The sequence below is a fragment of the Balaenoptera physalus genome, assembly GCF_965194825.1.
Source record: "Balaenoptera physalus genome assembly, chromosome: 16".
Taxonomy (NCBI): Eukaryota; Metazoa; Chordata; class Mammalia; order Artiodactyla; family Balaenopteridae; genus Balaenoptera; species Balaenoptera physalus.
This window is the reverse complement of record NC_138898.1, coordinates 88,425,728-88,448,712: the sequence shown is the minus strand read 5'-3', so window position 1 is coordinate 88,448,712 and position 22,985 is coordinate 88,425,728. Positions and strand designations below refer to the sequence as shown.

General features: G+C 60.2%; 1 protein-coding gene across 2 annotated transcripts; it reads right to left on the bottom strand.

The window, feature by feature from the left end:
• Window positions 1-2,108: 2,108 nt before the first annotated feature.
• Window positions 2,109-20,824, bottom strand: ZNF316 (zinc finger protein 316). Of its 2 annotated transcripts, XR_014254942.1 has the most exons (7): window positions 20,667-20,824; window positions 16,630-17,021; window positions 15,905-16,023; window positions 14,928-15,054; window positions 14,271-14,384; window positions 4,752-7,384; window positions 2,109-2,677 (listed from the first exon to the last, which is right to left on the bottom strand). XR_014254942.1 is itself a non-coding variant. In XM_082430764.1 (6 exons), the coding sequence occupies exons 2-6, from the start codon at window positions 16,991-16,993 to the stop codon at window positions 5,070-5,072; spliced, it is 3,039 nt and encodes a 1,012-aa protein (XP_082286890.1). In that variant the 5' UTR covers window positions 16,994-17,021; window positions 20,667-20,824; the 3' UTR covers window positions 3,172-5,069. The 2 variants fall into 2 exon arrangements, 1 of the variants encoding a protein (XP_082286890.1); XM_082430764.1 differs by lacking the exon at window positions 2,109-2,677 and having other exon boundaries at window positions 3,172-7,384.
• Window positions 20,825-22,985: the final 2,161 nt, after the last annotated feature.

Here is a 22,985-nt window from a genome sequence, read left to right as displayed (position 1 = left end):
TCTCCCCTTCACATTGAAGGGACCAATCTAACTGCTTGGTTAGGTCCTATGCTCTCCCCTGGGCCATCATCAGGGGGTCAGCACACCCAATGTGGGGGGGATAGGTTGACCCCAAGAAAGACTTGTTCCATTAAAGGAGTCCACTCTTCTGCCCATCAACTCCAATTCCCGAAAGAGTCAGGCACACACCAGAGAACCACACTGCCTGGACTTGAATCATGGCAAATCTTGGGCAGGAGACTTCTGTGTCTCAATTTCCTCATCTGCAAAATGGGACTAACAATAATAGATTTGTTGTATTAAATTGAATTAATTCACATAAAGCGCTCAGAACAGAGCCTAAGATACAGATGCTGTAGACGTGTGAGCGGCTATTATTACCAGCCCTGGCATCTCCCCCTCTCTGAGAAGCGACAGGAAGGGGAAGAGGACAGAAGGGAGAAGAGGCAGCCAGCCCCCATACCCAGTCCCTGGAGATAAGGGTTCTGGGCATCCAGAAAGGTACACTGTCCTAGCTCCCCACCCCCCCGCACCCCTGCCCAGGTCACCAAGGTCCACCCTAGTCCCTTCATGGCCTTAGATGCAGCAGCTCAGACAGAGGTTCATCTGAACAGAAGTCTTGCAGGGTCCCAGCCTAGCCTCTTGTCTTCGCTTTCCTGGACACTGGGAAAGCACCCCCCGCCCCCATAGCTGGGGGAGGTTCTCACTCAGAAGGGGGCTGGAGTGCAGGGGAATTCAAACTGTGGTTTCCACACTGCAGGTCATGACTCATCATGGGTTGAGCTTTTTTTTTTTTTTAAATGAAATAGATTAAATATGGTGGGATAAAAAAGTGCAGTAAGGGTTAAGTACTGGTTCATGAAAGCGTGTGTGTGTGTGTGTGTGTGTGTGTGTTTGCATGCGCACATGCACTAGGTCACAACTATGTAAAATGGATTTCTCACTGTGGATTACAAGCCAGTTTTCAAAGCACTGAGTTGGGGGATTAGAATGTTTTAATGGGCTTGAGGACGGAGGCCACTGAACATGCCCACAGTACGGTGCTCTGCTCAGGGATTCTGCTGAAGGAATGAACAGAAAGAAAGGGGGACCTCCTATTGGCTCCTTGGAACCGTGGGAGAGGCTGCAGCAGAAAACACAGGTCACACACAAACAGTGAAGGAGCTGTAATCTGAGAGAGGCCAACCTGGTCTGGGTGGGGATACTTTCTACCCACAGCCACAGAAACATCTTAGCAAAGGCCACGGGTTTTAAAAAAATAACCTATTTATATGTCAAAAATAAATAGAGGGACTTCCCTGGCGGCCCAGTGGTTGGGACTCCGAGCTGCCACTGCAAGGGCACGGGTTAGATCCCTGGTCAGGGAACTGGGATCCGCATGCTGCATGTGCCGGGTGACCAAAAAAAAGAAAGAAAGAAAGAAAAAAGAAATAGAGAGATGCAAGCCATTCATCTCTCTGTAAAATGAAGAACCGAGACTAAACTGAATGCTGATGCTCTGTGTTAAGGTGGCCACGGACCCCACTAGCACTCTCTCACTGCGCTGGGAGTAGACAGTGCCGGGCTGGAGTTAGCCGTACTCGGTGGCAATTTAGCTATATCCCCCAATTTAAATATGCATGCCCTTTGACACAGCAACAGCACTTCTAGGACTTTACCTCATATAAACAGGTACCTTAAAAATCTACATAACTGCACAGATATACGTACAAGAATCTATGTTGAAGCACTGTTTGCAACAGTGAGAAGTTGGAAACAACCAAATAGCCATTTATGGAGAAGTTACATAGACGACGGTATAGTCACAAAATGAAAATACGATGGAGCAGTTAAAATGAGTGAGGTAGCTCTGTCAGGTTAAGAAAGAATGTCACATGGTTAAATGAAAAAAGCAAGTTGTAAGAGAGCGTGTAAAGCATGTCCCTAGTTTTAAAACATTTCCACGTACATAGAAGAAGTGTGCTCCCACACCTCCTGAAGCAACCGTGGTACCTGATGGCTGGATGTAGTGTGACTCTTTAGGAAATGAGAAGTGTGTACTTAACACATTTTTGCACTGTTGGAATTTTTACAACTAGCGTGAATTTTATAATCAGGAAAAAATTAAATAATGAACAAGGATCATAAAGCTTTATTTAATAAATATAGCCAAAAATTTCAAAATATTTTATTCCATGTGTAGCCAATTAGGAAAAGAAAAAAAGTTAGAAGGAAGTGTTTGAAGAGATTACGTGAAAGGGTCAGGAGAAAGGGAGGAGGATGGGGAAATTCAAGCAATAAAGGTTAAGTGGAGACCAGAGGGTGTTCAGGACCTTGTGACTCTCAAAGCACCAGCTTTCATGGGTCACATCTCACGGGGCACTGGGGGCTTCCTTTCCTCCTTGGCAATGATGGGAGATGCTAGATTGACATCTGTGGAATGAATCAGGACTCCAGAAACTTGGAAATCCTCTCAAAACCAGGGAGGCTGTCTACTTTTTTTCTATGACCATCAGAATTGCCTTATTTCCCCTCAGGAAATAACTTAAGTTTTCTGAATAGACTTTAAGATTCTCAAGGCCATCCATTTTAAACTAGGTCTTAATGTCCATCTGCCACTGAAATACCGGCTTCTGTTCTGATGCCTCCAAATCACACTTGAAAAGAGAATTTACTTCATACTTCGTATTTTTCAGATCTGTGGGGAAAGGATGGGAGGGTCAGGTCTGGTCGTGGGGACACCATGTGGTGAGAAGTCAATAAATCAGTTCAAAGGAAGGTGTCTGGGGCCCCGGGGGGTGGGGGGGGCGGCGGTGTGTGCTCTGCCCTGGCACAGAGCGGGTGAGCCTGGATAAACCCATGTGACTCTGGGGCCTCAGAACAGGGGTCTGGACCACCAGGAAGGGGACCTGGCTACAACGACCCTCCACATGTCAATGTCCCGATACAGGTGTGCATATTACAAGAAGCAGGTGGCAGTGTGCAGGCCCACTGGGGACTCCCGGGAGGACACAGTAGACACAGGTGGCAGGGGCCAAAGCTCTCTTGGGCTGACTCCTCACAGGCCAATTCTAGTTTCTAAGAAGAAAAACTTCTAAAGAGCGTTTGCAGGAACAAGGTGGGCCTGACGCCTTGCAGGGCCCCCCTGAGGGCCCTGAGGAGTGGCAACAACACGGAATCCAGTCACAAAGCTCATTTGTCCACTCTTTATTAAAGCTAGGTCCTCCTGCTGACAGCTGCGGGGCGGCTTGGGCCCAGGAGGGGCACCAAAGGGGGGTACTCAGGGCTGTGCCAGGCGGGATGGGTGCGGACCGGCCCTCGGTCCCACGGGGCTGGTGCACCTTGCCCTGGGCCCTTCCTGAGGCTCCTTCTCGCAGCAGGGAGAGAGAGCCCAGGGACAGGCGGCACTGCCCAGCACCGCCGGCGCCTCTGCGGGAACCCCTGTCCTCCTCAGCACCCCGCCCACCCCCGCCCTCACCCAGCCAGGCCCATTCTTACCACCACCGTCCAGGCCCCCTTCCCGCCCGCTGCTGGCTCTCAGGCCCCAGGGCCATGTCTACGCTAAAACAGAAGGAACTAGGTCTAAAAGGGAATGCGGCTGCTTCAAAATTTCAGTTTTCTGGCCCCATTCACACTGGCCCAAAAAGCATTAAAGGGGGCGGATGCCTTGCAGGTGACCCGATGGCTCGAAAGAGCCCAGCCTGGAAGGAGCGGTGCTGGCCAGTTGCGGGCCTTGCATAGCTGGACACTTGGTCAGTCACTGAGCCCCGGGCTCAGGTCCGAACTCCCAGAGGTGTACCACCGCCGGGCAGACAGCCCGGCCCACGGTGCCTCCACTCACTGCCCACTCTGTGAGATGGGAACCTGACCAGAAACACCACTCGCTTCTAGTGTAGAATAATGACAGAAGCAGAGTTAAACGGACCCGAGTAGGTCATAAGGCCCTAATCCTGGGAGGTAAGAAACAATCCTACTACCAACCTCTGTCACTTTACACTTGTCTATTAAATCTAAATGAGCGGCGGGCTCACAAGAGCAGGGCCCCATGTGTCCACCCACTCAGGGAGAGGTGGCAGCCAGGGAGCCAAAGGCTGGGGCCCCTGGCTGCTGGGCTCCCCGAGGATCTCCGAGTATGCCGCCTCCAGTGGTCCCAGGCGAGAGTACCCAAGGACTCAGAGGGGAGGCTGAAACTAAAACCCACACGGCCGGGCTGCTCTCGGTGCTCAAGCGGGGTGAAGACAGCGAGCGACTCTGGGGAATAAGGCTTCAAACTCCCTGGGGACCCTGCGAACACCTGCAACCCATCTGCCTGGGGCCACAATGTGGTTTCCAGCTTTTTCTCTTCCTCCCAGATTCTTCTGGCCATACAAGCCACGGAAGTAAATATCCAGTCGACAGAACAAAAGCTTTCCCAGGTGCATCTCCACTTCACCCCCCACCCCGGATTAGGGAGGAACACCGTCCTTTGAAAACCCACGAGGCTTCCCCTCGCCACGCGCACAGTCCTCAAAACTTTCTGGACATACTCGAATGACCAGAAGGACCCTGAAGTCTCCCGCTGAGGAACTGGAAGAAGTCATCAGCCAAACCCACTGGAGTAGCCATATGCTCTGCCCTCGACCACCCCACCCTCCCTTGATGCAAGGGCTTCCCCTCCCTCGCTGTAAAACCCAGTTACTAACTCACAAGCCACCTGTCCCCCGGGCCACCCATATCGGAATCCGAGTAAAATAAATAATACTTCGCCTGCCATCCCTACCGCTTGGCCTCACCGCATCGATCCAGTGATGTCGCAGTCTCTTGTCGGGGTTGCCGCCCCCTGTCCCCATCTGCTCCGCGCGCAGCTCTCCTCTCCCCCTGCGCCCCCCGTATGGCCATCCGAGCTCGGCGGCCGGTTCTCTAGGGCCGGGCAGGAGGGAAGCCCGAGGCCGGGGAGCGGTGCACCGGGGCTGAGGGGAAGGCACCGCACCAGGACTGGGACCCTCAGCCCCCTGAGACCAGAAGAGCAAGGGGCCGGCGCGCAGCGGCCGGCGCTCGAGCCGCAAGGGGCCGGTGGCCTAGCGGGCTGCGCCTCCGTCGGCCTGGGGCCCTCACATGATGCTCTCCTCGTAGGCGCCCGAGGGCCCCGCGAACGCGGCCGTCGGCTCGGAGCCGAAGCTCGTTCCGCCTGCGAACTCCAGGAGGGTGCTGCCGCGCTCCCCGGGCCCGGTCCCCGCGCCCGCACTTGGCGGCCCCTTAGCGGGTGCCTCGGCCTTGGGCGCGGGGGCGGCCGGCGTCTGGCCGGGCGAACCCGCCGCGCCGCGGTGCGTCTTCATGTGGGTGAGCAGGTGCGAGCTCTGCGAGAAGCGGCGGCCGCAGTTGGCGCAGGCGTAGGGCCGCTCGCCCGTGTGCGTGCGCTGGTGCGTCACGAGCACCGAGCGCTGCGAAAAGCGCTTGCCGCACTCGGGGCACGGGAAGGGCCGTTCGCCCGTGTGGCCGCGCCGGTGCTTGGCCAGGTTGGAGCGCTGCGCGAAGCCGCGGCCGCAGTCGGTGCAGCGAAAGGGCTTCTCGCCCGTGTGCGTGCGCCGGTGCCGCTTGAAGTCCGAGCTGTGGCCGAAGCCCTTGCCGCAGTCGGGGCAACGGTGCGGCTTCTCCTCGGCGTGTGCCCACTGGTGTCGCGTCAGCGCCGCGCTCTGCCCGAAGCGGCGGCCACACTCGCCGCACGCGTAGGGCCGCTCGCCCGTGTGCGCGCGCCCGTGCGCCGTTAGGTGCGCGCGCCGGCTGAAGCCGGCGCCGCACACACCGCACACAAAGGGCTTCTCGCCCGTGTGGCCACGCACGTGCGCCGCCAGGTGCGAGCCACGGGCGAAGCGCGCACCGCACTCGGGGCACGGGAAGGGCCGCTCGCCCGTGTGCGTGCGGCGGTGGCGCGCCAGGTGCGAGCCGTACACGAAGCTCTTGCCGCAGTCGGCGCAGCGGTGCGGCCGCTCGCCCGCGTGGTAGCGCTGGTGCTTGGCCAGCGCCGCGCGGCGCCCGAACGTCTTGCCGCAGTCGGAACATATCCACGGGCTCTCCTCCTCGGCCAGCGCGGCAGGCGCAGGCTCCGGCAGCAGCCCTCCGACTGCAGGCCCGAACGCACGCAGGCCGCCGCCGCCCCCGGGCCCAGCACCGCCGCCGAAAGGGTCGCAGGCCAGCCCCGTGCCCTCGACCAGGGAGAGCCGGCCCCCCAGGGGCCCGGGCAGGGGGCGCCCGTCGGTCGACAGCCGCTCCGCGAAGTCCGGGAGGCCCAGGATCGGAAAGCCATCCGGGTGGAGCCAAGACTTGGGGTGCATGGGAAAGTGGAAGCCGAGCGGGTGCGAGGAAGGGCCTTCGCCCTCCCCCAGGCCGTTGCCCAGCCCCAGAAACCGCCTGTCCGGCTCGGGGTCGTCCTTTCTCCCGGGGGTGGGCGCCTCCATCGCCGCCTCTCTCGCCTCCACCTCTCCCTCGGCCTCTCCGTCTGCTTCGTCGACCTCAGGCCCCTCGGGCCCAGCTTCGGCCTCCTCGGGCCCCGCCGAGGGCACCGTCTCACAGGGCTCGCGCTGGGGGCCGTCGCCGCCAGGCTCCGCGCAGCCGCCGCCCCGTCGATGGCGCTGGAAGTCGGCGCGGAGGCGGAAGGCCTGGCCACAGTCCGGGCAGCAGTGAGGCCGGTCGGCCGTGTGCACGGCCTGGTGCCGCGCCAGCGCCGAGCTCTGGCTGAAGCTGCGGCCGCAGTGCGGGCAGGGGTAGGGCCGCTCGCCGGTGTGCGTGCGCTGGTGCGTGACCAGGTAGGAGCGGCGCCCGAAGCCCGCGCCGCAGAAGGCGCAGCGGTAGGGCCGCTCGCCCGTGTGGATGCGCCGGTGCGTGACCAGGTGCGACTTGTACACGAAGCGCTTGCCGCAGTCCGGACACGGGAAGGGCTTCTCGCCGGTGTGGGTGCGCTGATGGATGGCCAGGTGCGAGCGGTACACGAAGCCCTTGCCGCACTCATCGCAGCCGAAGGGCTTGACGGCCGCGTGGTAGCGCTGGTGCTTGGCCAGCCGGGACCGGTGCGGGAACACTTTACCGCACACGTCACACGTCGTCTCCGGCCGCCCGGCTGGAGCGGCCACCGCGGCTGGGAACGCCCAGGGCGCCAGCAGGCTCGCCCCCGGCTCCCGGCCCTGCAGAAAGGGCTTCGCCTCGGACCCCTCGGCCAGGACCCCGAGGCCGCTGGGGTCAAGACCCCACCCCTCTGGAGTCTGCGCCGAATCCGAGTCGTCGGGGCCCCAGGTCCCAGGCACGTCCCCCACGCCGTAGGCCGCGGACCACAGCCCTGGGGGCTCGTTCTCCTCCTCAGCCACCTCTGCCAGGAAGTCCTCGTCGTCCTCCTCCTCGTGGTCCTCTATGTCGTCGGTCCAGAACCAGGCCCCTGAAGGCGACAAGGGAAGGCCAGGAGAGAGAGGTGAGAAGAGGCCGTGACAGAAGCTGCTTAAAGACTGCTGCTCCTGTAAGGGGCGATTTCTGCAGGACCCCAGGCTCTCAGAGCACGGAGCCCGGGGTCAGGGCGCCACTGTTCCACGGGCGTGAGAGGTGGTGCCCGCCTCCTCCCTGAGTTAGGAGGAACTGTGCAGACAGGAGAAATGCACACACGGATGTCCCTCCTAGGAAGGCTGGGGTTCCCTCACCTCGTGGACTCTCCTCAAATGGCCTCAACTAATCCCTTTTCCAGATCTCCAGCTCCCTTCAGGGCTTGCCACCCTGCTGAGAATAGGGACACCTACGAAGTGGGTGATCTTGCCTGGGTTCCTGTGAGACCAGGGGTCAAGCCCAAAACAGGGGTCCAGGGCCCAGAAAAATAGACAGAGACGCCAGGTCTGTTTTCCCCAAAGCCCCTTGTCTCCTGGAGAACTCCACACACCCCCGGCCTGCTTGGCCCAAGGCAGCCAAGACTCCAGCACCAGCACGGCCACTGAGGACCTGCCTTTGTAACACCTAAGCTTTGCTTGGCATCCCTCCTCTGGATCTCTCCACCAGTCTCAGGCTGGCCAGCATCCAGGGCTCTCCCTCCCACCCCCAGAGCACAGCCAGGAAAGGCCGCCCTGGGCCAAGGAGACCTAAGAGGGGCCTGTAGGCCCCAGCTCTCCGCACTCACCCTAAAGGGCTCCAGCAACTGTGCAGGCACAGCCCAGCCTCCCCGCTAAGCCTCTCTGAAGCTTGGCTTTGGTCCCTAACTGACTAAGACTGGGTGAGCTGCAAACATCTTCCCATCACAGAAGGCCAAGGACCCGCCTTCGGGTCCTGCAGTTCCATCCCTCCTCCACCAAGCAGCGCCCTGACCTCTCCCTTCAGTGCAGAGTAAGGATAGGGATTCGGTTTATAAAACAAGAGTGATGTGCCTGCCATCGTGATACACCCAGCAGGGAACTAGTATTGGGCTGGCCAAAAAGTTCATTCGTGTTTTTCCATAGGATGTTATGGAAAAACCCGAACGAACTTTTTGGCCAATCTGATATTTACAAAGCAGGCACTAAGTCACACAACAAACAGAAAGAAAAAGGCCTGGTCCATGGCAGCCCAGGTGTTCCAGAGAACCTGAGTGCCAACTTCCTCTGGTACACCTTGCCCCGTGTGTGTCTACCGTGGCCACGTACAGTGTAGTCCACCTCACAATCCCAGTACCTGGAAGGTTCAAGCTCCCACACAGAGGTAGGAATCCCCTTTCCCACCACTCCCGGGTCCCCTGCCAAGGCTGTGGCTGGTGTCAGCCATCACCTGACTGGGTGGCCTTCAACACTGAGTCCTGTCCCCGAGGAAAGGTCGGGTCCCAGGAAGGATGCCCGTCCTCACTCGGCCCTGGTCCTGTGTTCTATATGGCATCCCAAACACATGGTGATAAATCACAGGGGAAAACACAGCACAGTGCTGAGTGACATAAAGCCAGACACAGAACTGCACGGACATGATTTCTGCTCTGAAGAAAACATGTGTATAAAGGGATACAAAAATGGGTTATTTTATTTTTTCATGCTTTGCAATACTTTCTAAGTTTTCTGTAGTTAGTAATAATATACTATTATAGTAAAAATAAGCTTTAAATAAAGGACAGTGGTTTCCTGTTAGTAAGCTGAGTTCATCTCCAACTGCCACCCACGGTGAGGGATGAGAAGTGGCTGAACAGCACGGAAAAGGCCCAGCTCCTCACTGTGAAGGCTGGAACACCCCTAAGGGGAGCTGGTGGAGGGACAGGCAGTTTGGGCCCATGGTCAGATTAGCTGGAAATTCTTCCAGTGAGTCTCAAAAAGGCTTTTCCCTAAGACTCTGGTGAGTGTCCGGAGTAGTTTTAATTGGAGAGTCCCTAAGGCAGGGGGATTCAAGCTGGGGAACAAGTACAATGTCTTCGTGGGATGAATGTACCCCAGGACCCAGCCAAGGGTCAGTGGCACTTGCTGGATTGAAGTGGACACCCAGGCCAACGAGGGCCTGCCAGCTGGCAGCCTCAGCTACTCAGAGCGGGGGACAGGCTAGGTCCCAACGACTCATCCACAACACCTCTTCCTTGGGGTCTGAGAGTAGGAAAGCCCCCCACTTGGGGAGGTGATCCTTTGCCCTGCCCCCACCCCAAACATCAAACAATGCTAAGCTCTGCAGAGGGGGCTGATCCTAGGAGGGGACCTGACCTCATCACTGGCTCTGGAGCTGGCATGGCCACTTGTCCAAAAATGAGAAAATATTAAACATAAGGCAAGTTGGTAGAGGCCACCACTGACACCGAGTAAAGGACAATAAGGGCATCCAGGTCCCTGGCAGGCAGAGCTGGCTGCACCCCGAGACAAGATCTCTGGGAAGCAGCAGGGCCACCAGAGGGGACTCAGGGGGACAGCAGCCTGCCTCCAGGCCAGGCTCTGTTCTCACCTTCTGCCACCAAAGTGGCCCAGCATCTGGAGGTCTGGGCCCCCGGGCGGGGGTGTCCATTGTCGGGGTTACCCCCCGGCTGCAATGGGGACAGGGCTCCCAGGGGGTTTGCTAGCGCCCCGGATGCAAGCCTATTTTGGATCCAAGTGAGGACTCGTCAGGTCTACTCGTGAGACCGGGTCCGAGGCAGAGGAGATGCTCTGACAAGGCGGGGGGGGGGTGGGGGGGGGGAGGGCCTTTCCCAACAGTGGCCCAGAAGGTCAAACATAGCTGCCTCTTCCAGAACCCACAGGGGGAGAGTGGACAAGTGGACCCTGGGGAGGGGAAGCTGGCATTTCATCTCCCTGAGACATCCGCTCCTAAGGACTCTGACACTGGGTGAGGATTAGCTAGGCCAGGGCCCGCGCTCTGAGCCTGATGACACTCACGGGGGCCGACCAGTGGCCTTGTGAGCAGACCCCCAAGGCGCCCCAGGTAAGTCACGAATAAACGGCCTCGGGGAGGAGGAGGCCCTGCGGCCACCTGCCTGGCGCACCTGCTCCCCGAGCTGCTGGGAGGTGGCCGCCACTCGCTCTGCCCCGAGAACCAAGCCGAGGGTTCTATGACTCCCACCCCAAGCACCCTCTGCCCCTGTCCTGTCCTGTCCTGTCCTGTCCTGTCCTGTCCTGTCCCCGAGACCTGTCCTGTCCTGTCCTGTCCTGTCCTGTCCTGTCCTGTCCCCGAGACCTGTCCTGTCCTGTCCTGTCCTGTCCTGTCCTGTCCTGTCCCCGAGACCTGTCCTGTCCTGTCCTGTCCTGTCCTGTCCTGTCCCCGAGACCTGTCCTGTCCTGTCCTGTCCTGTCCTGTCCCCGAGACCTGGCCCCAGGCCTGGCCCCACGGTGAGTCAGCTGCAGGTCTGCTCTAACCCCTCCCCGAGGAACCCAGCCACGGCACAGGGCCCAGAAGGCAGTCATGTGTGTGAAGTCAGCACCTGCTCCTGACCCTCTGGCCAGACCGAGACTCAGGGTGGGCTCGGGGAGAGCCCCGCCCCCAGGGACAAAGGCGGGACGTGGACAAGGGGGTGGCCAAAGCTGCAGGCGGGCTCCTTCCTCCCCGTCCGGCTGCCGTCAGTAGCCCCTCCTTCCCTCTGAGCAGGAATTCGGCCACCCGGGAGGCGGGGGCTCCCGGCAGGGCTGGGTTTCTGCGATGGATCTATCCTCCCCGCTGCGGGGTCCTCAGGCTGACACATCTTCCGGGAGGGGGTCCTCCCCGAGCGCCTCTCCAGAACCGCTGGCCGTGCTCACCAACCATCAGAGTCTCTCACTTTGGTGTGCGTTCACCTGCTCGCTTTTCAACTCTCTCTCTCCTTTCCTGTGTAACGTTTAAGCCGGTTCAAGCCTGCCTGTTGTATTTCTCTTCTATCTTTCACTTTCACACGAGGGGCAGGAACAGCAGTCAAGGAGGGAGGTCATCAGTGGAGCACTGTGGAGGCGGCACAGGTGTGAACAGAACACAGCGCGCTCTCACAGAGTCTGCTGGAGGAAATGAGGAAGCAGGCACCTGGGCGGGACCGCTCCAGACCTCGCTGAGCGCTGCGGACGCAGGGAACGTCCTGCAGTGACATGCGGGGTTCCCGACATCAAGGTGGTCAGAGGACACACACGACTCAAGTGGGACCTACACGCTGAGCCAGCCACACGAAGGTCACTCCAGGCAGAGAAAACAGCAGGTACAAAGCCCCGAGGCAGGTGAGAGCCTGAAGAGAAAGGCTGTCGGTGGAGTTGAGCCTGAAGAGCTATGGGTGTGTGAGGGGTGCAGGCCCCCAGGCCGCAGAGGATCCCAGATACTGTGCCGAGTGCCCGGGGAAGTCTAGGGGTGGGGGGCAGCCAGCAGCTCAGGGACGCCTGTGGCCACATGCCTGACAACCTCATGCCTGGGCCAGGGCTGGGGTGAGGAAGGCAGAGGGACAAGGACCCCTCGGGCCCCAGCTAGGCCCACCACGTGCCAGGGACGCTGCAGGAGGGGCCCGCGGTGGGAGACATGGTGCCACTTCAGGGTTAGCTCACTCTGAGATGCCCTCAGACACCCAAGTGGAGACGTCAAGCAGACGGCAGAACAGACAAGGTCAGAGCTGGAGAGAGAGGCTGAGAATGGGCAGGTGAGCACAAAGAGCACTTCAGTCCCTGGCCCAGCGGGGGTCACCCGGAGAGAGGAGAGGAGAGGGCACAGGGCTGTCCTGGGGCTTGCAGACATGCAGTGGCAGGTGGGGAAGCAGCCAGAGGCAGCAGAGAGACTAGGGGCACGTGGCGTCCCTCCTGCAGAGCAGAAAAGCTAATGCGACGAGGAAGTAAGGCCAGAGCACCCAGCCATGGTAGCGAGGGCATCCTCAGCCGCAGGAAATAGGGTTCAGCCACGGGCAGGGATCTGCCAGGTGACCACACTGGGCATTTGCAAGGAATGGGGGAGCCTACTATCTCAGCCGGGTGAGGAGAAAGGTGGCAGGTAATGGGTGAGGACCAGGGAGAGGGAGGTGGTGGTCAAGGGGAGCCAGAGCAAGGAGGCTTTAATTCAGCACTCAGAGGCCCTGGGGCACCTGAGTGGGCGCGTTTGGCCAGAGTCCAAACCTTATGTGTGGCCCAACTTGTTAAGAAGCACAAGAGATGGATATGCTTGTGTTTTGCAAGACTATGATCTAGAAATACAGAAACTCTGCCAGGCTTGGAACACCGGCTGTCCTGCCCAGACCCAGCAATTCGCAATTCTCAACTGGCTCAGCTGCACAGAAATGAGCGCGGGGAGAAAAGGGGAGGAAGGCACTTGGCAGACAGGCTACAGTGACAGTTAAGAAGGGAGACCTCAGATAGATTCGCTCTGCCCGAGCTGACCCCAGCCTTCGCTGCCACAGCCCCTCCCGGGAGACAGGTGACACGTGGAAGCCTGTGCCCGCATCCTGCACCCACCTCGGCTCCGCAGGGGAAGGCGGAGGCACTGGCCCAGCGAGCCTGCCCCTTCAGCAAGCTGCCAAACCCCAGCTAGGTTCACAGAGCACATTGTGGGGACCACCCAGGCTCGAGCCTGCAAAAGGATCTACCCCAGGACCCTCCAAGAAGCATGGAGAACAGGGGCACATCCAGACCACGTGTGGAGACTGGCCAGTGGAGGCCAACAGCCCCTTCCTCTCCAGGTGGCTTTTCAGATCTGTGCCCAGAAACAGGGCACACCTCCCAGTAGACCCTCCAAGAAACATCACCTACATCCCAGTCTCAGCCTGGAGGCAGCAGCAACATTTTTTGCCAGCCAGAGCCCTCCTGATTCTGAAGGCCAGGAGACATTCCAAGAGGGTCCCAGAGAATGTGGAGACGTACGGCAGGAAGGCCACCCCGAAACACAGTGGAAAGTAAGGCCCGAGGCCTGAACCCACTGTGGGCAAGTGACTTAATCACTACTTTAAAAGTCAATTTCCTTGACTGTAAAGTGAGACCAATAATCCCTCCCCTGCTACTTCACAGAGCTGTTACAAGGATAGAAAGTATACAGGGAAATACTCTGAAGAGTACACGTGTAGACACAGCACTGCCTATGTTTTTCTGTATTTTATTTTAAAACCTCTACAAGCTGCTCCCAGTCTATCCAAGCACGTGAGTGGCATGAGACATCCAGAGCCCCGCACTAGGCTGGCATCACCCGAGACCAAAGCCAAACACACACACCGTGCAAGGGCCTCCACTGAACCTCTGACACACGGGGAACAGCTCACAGACCTCCATGGGGCACCTCCACAGAACCAGTGGTCCGACGGCCTCGGGTGGGAAACTGTGGGTTTTGTTCAAACTCTTTATTCTCCAGATGAATAAAAATGAGGCCCAGAAAGTTGAAGGAACAGGGCCAAAGCCATGTCCGAGGTCTCAGAGAAATCCGACACCCTGAACGCTTCCTGTATGTCTCTCTCCAGAATCTCCTCTCTGGAAGGTCCAGGGCTGCCAGCCCAGGCCCCGACCCTGGGCCTCCCAGGGAGAGGAGATGGCCAAATGGGCGGGGAAGCCGTTCAATCCTGGGAGCCGGAAGCCCAGCTCCAGCACTGCAGGGCAGCAGTCTGCTCCTCACCTGGCCCCTCTGAGCTGGTAACTTGACAACTGACCCTCACACACACAAAAACAATCAGAGGCTCAAGGCAGGGATAGGGCATCATTGTTAAAGATTCATAACAGGAACCTCTAGGTTCTCTAAAGACTCCCCAGCCTTTGGGCCTCTGCAGACCAGAACCAAGAGGAGCCAACCCACAAAGGTAGAGGTGAGCCCCCAGTGCCACTGTGTCCCCACAGAGGCCCCCCAAGAGTGCAGATCAGCAGTACCGGGGCCGCAGTGGAGAGCAAAGGCACAGGCCCAAGTCTGGTGAAACCCGCAAGAGTCTGTGTCACGCTCACCTGTGTAGACACCGGTGACGATGTCTCCCTCCTCGGGACGGGGGCTATCCGGGACCCAAGGCTCCTCTCCTTGCTCCAGCCGGAAGATCAGATCCGGCTTGGGGATTGGGTATCCTGCCCCGGAAAAAACAGGCAGCAGCTGCAGGGCTGCGCCTGCAGGCCCCACCCTCACCCACACAGCACCGCCACCACTGGCTCCTCTCTGCGGCCCTTCCAGGACCAGCCTTCCCAGCTCCCTGCCTCCGCTGGGAAGTCCCACACTCCCTTCTCTCTGGAGCCCTGCCCTCAGCCCCAGCTCCCCTGTCCAGCCCCATCCACACACTGCCATCTGCAGGGCGCCCGCCCTTCTCCTCGTCACCTGACTCCTCACCCCTTGAGGCCTCTGAGGAGTGTACAGCACAGAGACCAGAGCGGCACTGCAGCTCCCCAGAACACGTCCACCTGGGTCATGGCGCTGCTGGGCCATAGGGGGCCCTCCCCCAAGACACGCCCCGGCCCAGAGGCCAGGCTGGTCCCTAGGGCTTCCCTGGGAGGCGGGCTGGCTCCAACACCTCCTTCTCCAAGACCCTGGGGCTCCAGAAACCACCCTCTCAGACAGCTAAGTCCCTGGCAGCCATAGCGCCAGGATGCCTCTTGGGGACAAAAGGCTCTGCTCACCCAAGGACACCAGGATCCCGTAGTTTTCCTGCATGACTTCCTTGTAGAGCTCCCGCTGGTCCGCATCCAGCCTTTCCCACTCCTCCAGGGAGAAGTACACAGCCACGTCTTCAAAGGTCACCAGCCCCTGGAAAACAAAGAACCCTGGCCGCTGCCCTACACTGCCCCGGCAAGAGGCAGGGGCGTCCCACGAGGAGAAGACGGGAGCTCACTTCAGCGGGCGCTGAGCTGACCCTGCAATGTGGAGCTCAGGGGACACAGCCCAGCAGCCCAGCAGCTGCAAGTCTACAAACACCCGACGGAACAAGGGTCCTGCAGGCCTGTCACAGCCCCGGGAGGCAAGGACCCCATTCCCATCCAGAGATTAGGGGCCCACGCTCAGAGAGGGAGAGCGCTCAGCTCAGACGGGGCAGAGCCCGGACTCACGCCGAAGTCCACAGACAATGAAGCCCAAGACCCCATGTATGTGCTGCATGGGCACCTCGCCCCCTCCTACTTCACTGTCTGCCTCAAGCCAGTGGACACGTCAGTGGTGTGAGGGCCCATGTCTTGCTGGACAAGCGGCACCAACTAAACTGAGTGTGGGCACTGGCACCCGATCTAACTGGGCTCAACAGGAAACCAGAGACTGGACAGGTGACAGGCGCTCCAGGTAAGGGCACAGCGTGACCCTGGGGGAGAGCCAGGGCTGCCGGAACTGTGCAGGCTGCAGGTGAGTTGCTGGTGGGCAACATGATCAGGACATTCCAATGGCCTGGGAAGGGTCGGGCCCCAGGAGAGCGGAACCATACCCCACGGGTTTGGGGCTGGAGACTCCCAGCTGCTTCCTGCAGCCCCGTCCTGGCCCATAGCCTGGGCTCGGCCTGAGGACCACAGTGCCACTGCCCTGCCAACAGGGGTCTCCAGGACAGCGGGTGCCAATCCCCCTGGGAAAACCCAGCCTGGTTAACTGAGCCCCAAATAAAGGAGCAGCTCACCTGAGACCCAGATGTCAGGGAATCGTCCTCATCCTCCTCCTCCTCTTCTTCGTCCTCGTCCTCGTCCTGCTCCAGGTCCTCATCCCTCAACATGGCTGGAGCCCGGGAGGCCTGCAGGGCTGAGGGGAGAGACCTCTTGGGGGCCAGCCTTTAGCATCAGGCCTCACTGCCCTGGCCGACGTCTGTCCATCCAGCTACCAGGGTCAGCAGCTCCTGGCCACTCCCTCTTTTCAAAACCTAGGCCCTGGGCTTCCCTGGTGGTGCAGTGGTTAAGAATCCACCTGCCAATGCAGGGACACAGGTTCGAGCCCTGGTCCGCGAAGATCCCACATGCTACAGAGCAACTAAGCCCGTGCGCCACAACTACTGAGCCTGCGCTCTAGAGCCCGTGAGCCACAACTACTGAGCCTGTGTGCCACAACTACTGAAGCCCACGTGCCTAGAGCCCGTGCTCCGCAACAAGGGAAGCCACCGCAATGAGAAGCCCGCGCACCGCAACGAAGAGCAGCCCCTGCTCGCCACAACTAGAGAAAGCCCGCGTGCAGCAACGAAGACCCAACGCAGCCAAAAATAAAAATAAATCAATGAAATAAGTTTTTTTTAAAAAGAAAAAAACCTGGGCCCTGCCACTCCAGCTGCACCCCGTCGGGTCAAAGAGCTCTTCCCGGCCTGCCCACCCAAGCCCCCCCTAACTTCCTCCCCGAAGACTAGCTCCTTTTTCTTACCCTTTTCCTGAAGACCTGGGGACTGGGCATCCCCACCACAGCTAAGGCGCTCCTGGGTCCCCGACGCCGGACTCCGCTCTTCTGCCACCACGTCCTCCACGTCGTCGTCCTCCGCCTCCACCACCTCCACCTGCTGCACCGGCCCTGCCTGCACCCCCTCCACCTCCAGCTCCTCTGCCACCTCCGCCACGGCCTCGTCCTCCTCGGCCTCCACCACCATCACCTCCTCGTCCGCCAGCTCCTCCACCTCTTCCCCCTTTTCTTCCTCCTCTTCTTCTTCCCGATTAGGATCACATTCCGACCTGTCCTCCGCCCTCTCCCGCTGGGCGGCTGGGGAGTCTGGAGTCGTGTGAAGGGCTGCCATCGTCTCTGGAAGGGAGCCTCAGCTCGGCCTGCAACACAGACGGGCGACGGTGACCAGCCGCCCGGCACGCAGCCCTCTGAGGGAGGTGGGGTTGGTTTGCCCCGCGATACAGTAACAGCACCAGAGCTAAGGCACGACTGGAGCTCTTTCCATGATCTCATGTGGCACAACCTAGATTCTGTAACAGAAAAGCTGCCAAAGAGCCCCTCACCGTGACCCCCGTGACGCGGCCTCAGCTCTTTCTTGCAGGCAACGACAGGCCTGGTGTGAACTGCCATGCTTTCTTGGAGTAAGCCAGGGATTAATCCCGGGTTTTTATCCTCAAGAACATGGAAGCATCAAGTCCAGGCAACACGCCCGAGAGTGGCCCAGCCTGCGTTTAGCTGAAACGGGTGCACACAGCCCATAAGGAACAGTGCACCTGATATACGGGGGCGGAGGAGATGCTCGCCCAGCTCTTGAACGTGCACGAACTTGGGCACGAACTCGGCGGCAGGGAGTGTGGGAGCCGAGGTCTGAGCACGGGTGGGCCAGGAACCCCAGTGCAGTGTGACAGGCGGGGGAAGGTAAGACCACCCTGCCGGGAGGGCCCACTCTACCAAGCCAGCAGGTCAGGCTCCTTCCTGTGGGAGGTGGCAGAGAAGAGGCCCTGAGCAGGCAATTACCCCTGTGCCCCCCTCACCCCTGGCTCTGTCCAGGGCATCTGGAAAAAGCTCGGCTGATCAGGGATTTGGTTCATCGCTAGACCAGCAAAGGTGAAAAAAAAAATGCCCTGTGACACCTCTTCACGTTTGGGGATCAGAGAATCCTAAGTGTTGAATCATCAAAGCCCCAGTGGCTCACAGCATCCACCTCTCACATCGATGTCGGAGAGACAGCTCAGCCCAGGCACTTGGGAGATGCAGCCACACCGCCGCACAGCACGGAGCCCGGGGCTGTGGACCCAAGAGGGATGGGATACCACGGGCCCTGGGGCCACTCCTCCCTCCCAGCTGCGCATTCCTCACCAGCCCCAGTGAAGTCCCAGGACAAGACAGAGTCATGGGTTTTGACGAGCCAGTTTCTGTGGCTCCTTTTTGAGTGCAAACCTAAGAACAGGTCCATCAGCCAGCATGGCCCCATCAGTCTCTCAGACCTGACTAGGGCCACTTCCAAAGTAAGCCAAGCCCACTACAAATACAGCGACCCCAGAACCCCGGGGAGAGAGCACGAACCCCGGAGGAGCCTGAGATGTCAGGCCACACAGGACAATGGGGCTACAAATTCAGGCTGAGCCCAGATGCCATGCCAAGCTCAGCAGAGCCCCTCCTGCCTGGCCCCCTCGCAGAGCACACTCCTGCAGGCCAGGCCCCCGTCCGAGGACCGGAGGCTTGGGAATAAAGTGGCCCTGTGCTTGTTCCACCTCAGGACCTTTGCACATGCCATTCCCGCTCCCTGGCACTCTCCTCCCCTCTTCTTCACTGATTCTTTGGAGGCAGCCCCCTGGGCCCCTAAGACACACACAGTTCCCTGGACTCTGCCCTCTTAGCACCCACATTTTAATATACTTACAGAACTGTCTGCTTTTTGCCTGTCTCCCCAAATACACACTCAACTCCAAGAAGGCAGAAGTTCCCTTTGCTCATCTCTGAATCTCCTTGTGCCAGACACAGAGTGAGCACTCAAATATTTATTGATAAAATGACTCTAGGGACTTCCCTGGTGGTCCAGAGGTTAAGACTCCACGCTCCCAGTGCAGGGGGCCTGGGTTCAATCCCTGGTCGGCGAACTAGATCCCACGTGCCGCATCCCATGTGCCACAACTAAGACCCTGTGCAGCCAAATAAATAAATAAATATTAAAAAAAAAAAAGAAGAAGAAGAAAGAAAAAAATGACTCTGAAGTCTGCGGTCAACGTGATGAACATGAGATTTTCAAAAGTCAGTATTCTGGCCCCACTGTCATGTTCCAGAACAGGATGACTGCTGTTGAGGGTCCTTCAGACTAGAACCCACTGGAGAGTCTCTGCCTCTAAAGAGGTTACGACCTGAGGTCCCTTCTCCCAAGAGGTGCACCTGATGCTGACCAGAGGAGGGAAAGACCCAGCAGTCGTGGAGGTGGTCAGTCACCCTGCAGATGGGACGGGGCCTAGCACAGCCAGACGCCCCATAAACCCTGACCCAGCATCCAGAACAGAGTGGTTCTGAGAAACGGGCCTCAGTAACTTGGGTGGCAGATGCCCCTTCTGCCTCCCCAGGACAGGTGTGTGCTGGGCATACCCCCAGACCCATACACTCTCCTTTCTTCTCTTTCCAGCCTGCCAGCCTACCAGAAACTCACTTCCGTCATCCAGCTCAGGATGCCACAGAGAGTCAGGTAAGCGACCTGATCATGATAACCCTTCAGGTCATCCCAGACCATTATTTCCATGGGGGCTGGGGCGGGGCTGCACCCTAGGATATAGTGCTGCAGAATTTAGAATGGAGCGCGGGGCGAGGAGGGGCGGTTAACGAGATGCCTGCCTCCGGGAGAAGGACCACACAGACAGAAAGAGGCAAACTTAGAAAACTTTTAGCAACTCTCCACTGAAGTCCCGTATCCAGGGAACCTACATAGAGAAGCAGAAGAAATGTGTGGGTGCAGGTAGATCTAGGCCCCTTCCTTCCGTCTGGTGGCCTCACTGACCACACCTGTTACTCAAGGCCTTCCAGGCTTTCATCTCCGCCCAGAAACCTTCCTTCCCTGACTACCAGGATCCTCACTGATTGTCCACGGATTTGGGCTCCCCTGCTCTCCTGGGGTTGCTCCTGGTGCAGGTGTATCCACGGGGCCAACCCTGCTGCCCAAGGGCAGCCCCTCACCGTGCTGGCCAGCTCCCCAGACCTGCCAACACGTGTTGAACCAAACCCAGTACCAGGGTCTCCCCACACAGGCACAGCTAGGGACCTGATCCTGCACACCTCCCCTTCCCCCTGCCCACTGGGTCCTCCACCAAAGGCCAGCCCCTCTCCCACCTCTCCGGCCACATGGGGCAGCCCAGACCCCATCCAACCCCAGAAATGAGTTCCCCAACCCGCCTACTGGCGGTAGAAGACTCGGCACAGCAGCCCACCGGAGCCTCCATTTGCAGAGGGAGGACCCAGGCAAGGCCCCCAAGGTCACTAAGCAAGCTCGCGGGGGCGCCAAGCCATCTCCATCCCTCCAGGGGGCTTATCGGCCTCCGCCTCCCTCAGAAGCCAGGGCAGGGCCGTGACAGTCCCTCCTGGATGGGTGTGTCCCCGGGGGCGGCCGCGGCCCAACCCCCGCCCCTCCGGCCGAGACGGCGGCGGGCACCTCCCAGGGGTCGCGGGTGTGTGTCCTCCCAGCCCGCCTACTCCGCGCTGCCCGCCCGGACCGGCCCTGGGGGTCGGGGCCCGCCTCCTTCGCGCAGGCCCGGACGGGGGTCCACGGGCCGCGCCGAGCGTGGGCGCGGCCGCGGAAGGCCAGGCCAGAGCGCCGCTCGGGCCCCCCCAGACCCAAGCCCGACCCGGACCGGCCCGCCCCGCTGCGCGCCGCTGCCTCCCCGCGGCCTCCCGCGCCGGCGTCGAGGGGCGGCGCGACCCCGACCCCACGCCCGCGCCTGGCCCGCCGGCACCTGCCGCCAGCGCCCGCCTCCCGCCGGCCTCGCCACCCACTCGCCGCGCCGCCCACTCACCGCGCGCGCCGGCCGCCGAGCCGCCGCCGGACACCGGGGCCGGGCCGGGGCCTGCGCGCCCCGCGCTACACAAAGTGACGGCCCCGGAGCTGCGCGGCGGCGGCGCGTGGGCACCGGAAGTGCCGCCACCGGGCTCCGCCCCGCCGGTGCCCACGGGGGGGCACTTCCGGTCACGCGGGGTCCAGCGCGGCCCCTGAGGGGGAGTGCGTGGGGGGAAAGGAAGCGGCCCTGGTGCGAGGGCGCCCTCGGACCTGGGTCCCCGCGCTCGTATGCACTGCGTCCCGGGCCTTGGGGACCCTGGCGCGCCCCGCGCCGCCGCAGGGCCCGACCCCACCTCTGGGGACCCCGGCCCCGCCCTGCCCCTAGAGATGCCCGCGAGGTCCGCCCGCTTCCCAAAACCCGCCCGGCTTCCTCATGCAAACACGATTTAGGGGGCGGCGCTACCGAGCGCTAGACCCGGCCAGGTCCACCCGGGCCTCGGGACCCTCCCCGGGCCCCACGACGGTGGAGGGAGGCGATGACCCCTATGAGGGCCCGCGTGCCCTCAGACCCAGGCAGGGGCGGGGGCGACCCCTGCTGGTGATGGGCCCGCAGTACTGGAGCAGGTGGGCCGGACGTCTACAGCTCGTGCAGGGCCAACGCTGGGTAAACATGGGCGGGGGGAGGGGGTTCCCAGAACGGACCAGGACAAGGACTGAGGGGGCCGGTGGGCCGGGGTAGCTGGATGAATGCAATAACGGCCTCAGATCTGGAGGCTTTACAAGTGATCCATGGGGAGCGCCTGCCCCTGGGAAGGGAAGCGTTCCCCCAGCAGGAGGCAGGAAGGACAGATGGCCGCCCGAGGAGGTGTGAGAAGGTGAGGTTGGTGGACTCAGGGGACGCCCGCAGCCCTCCCCAAACCTACCTGCCTCCGCCCCCCAGGGGCCGCAGCTGGGGTCTGCCGGTGAGCTCTTGCACCCACGGAGGTTGGGCCCTGCTGCTTCCCCAGCTCCTACCCCATGGGTACCATTATTCTTATATTTTCACTAGTGTCCCCGCGCCTCAAGACAGGGCATCAGCCTCATAGTCTGACTGGGCTCGCGGAGGGGTCACACCTACCTGAAGTAACAGCTTCTCCCTCCCAGAACCTCAGCACCTGGCTGGGGAGCTGCTCAGGCCCACAGAGGACTCAAACCTGCCTGCAGCCCCCCCCACCCCCACCCCACCCCCGTCCCAAGCCTTGCCTTCCCCAGCCCAAAGCACCTGCTGTGCGGCCTCCAGCTGAATCCAGCTCCTCACGGTTATTGTTTGGCTCCTGGTGTTTTAAAAATGTTTTAAAATGAATAACTAACACTTAAAAATTGAGGGTCTCTCGTTAAAAGATGGAAAAAATCAGAAGTTCTGCCAATGTAGAGCCTATGGTTTGCAGGGCCCTGGTCAGGGACCTGAGAAGTGAGCAGCCCCTGTGGATGAGCCTCGGCTTTGAGGTGCTCCATGCCCACCGTCCCCCCGACCCTTCTGTAGGCCCTCTTCTACGTGGCACCCCCCTCTGGTCCTGTGGTCCTCTATGCTTTGGAACCCTGGACCCCCTCCCCACCCTTCACCCCAGGTGGTTCCAATGAGAAGATCCGAAGGTGAGATAACTCACAAGAGTAGCAGAGGCCAGGTAAAGGGGAGCAACAGGAATGGAGGCACCAGAGTCTGCCACCTGGACCTGAAGGAGTGGGGCAGGGAAGGATGCTCTTGGGCCTGCAGAGGGCTGGAGCCGTGGAGATGGCTCACCAGGTGGGAGCTGGGATTGACGTGAGACTCCGCCAGCCCTGTCCTCCCCTCTCCCACCCTGCCTGTGCTGCCCACTGGTCAAATCCACTCCTAATGTGAGGGGCAGGGGAGCCCAGGGGATGCAGTCAGAGTCGGGGCCCAGAGCCAGGTAGAAAACAAATGGGGGACGGGGCAGATACAGCAGAGAACCAACAGCTCACCCCTGCCTTAGAACCCTCCAGCTTGGCAGGCAGGGAGCCCACAGTGCCCCAGCATCTCCTCAGATGTCCTCTTGGCCTGTTCCCACCTGATCCCTAACCTAAGACCCGATTTCTTCCCCTTGTGTGTCTGCAGATTTTCACAGGCTTGGAGTCCACCAGACCCCGCCCGCTCAGCAGGCCCCGCCCTCCCTGTCCCTGCCTGAGTCTCTGCCCTCAGCTGACCTCCATCCTCCAGAGGCTGAGCAGAGGCTGCCACCCTAGGCGCTTCGGTTTCCTTCCCTCTCTGAGGGTCTCCCCAAGACCCCCCAGAGCCTCTCCTTCCTCCTGCCGTGTGACAGGCAGAGTCCCCAAAGCTCGT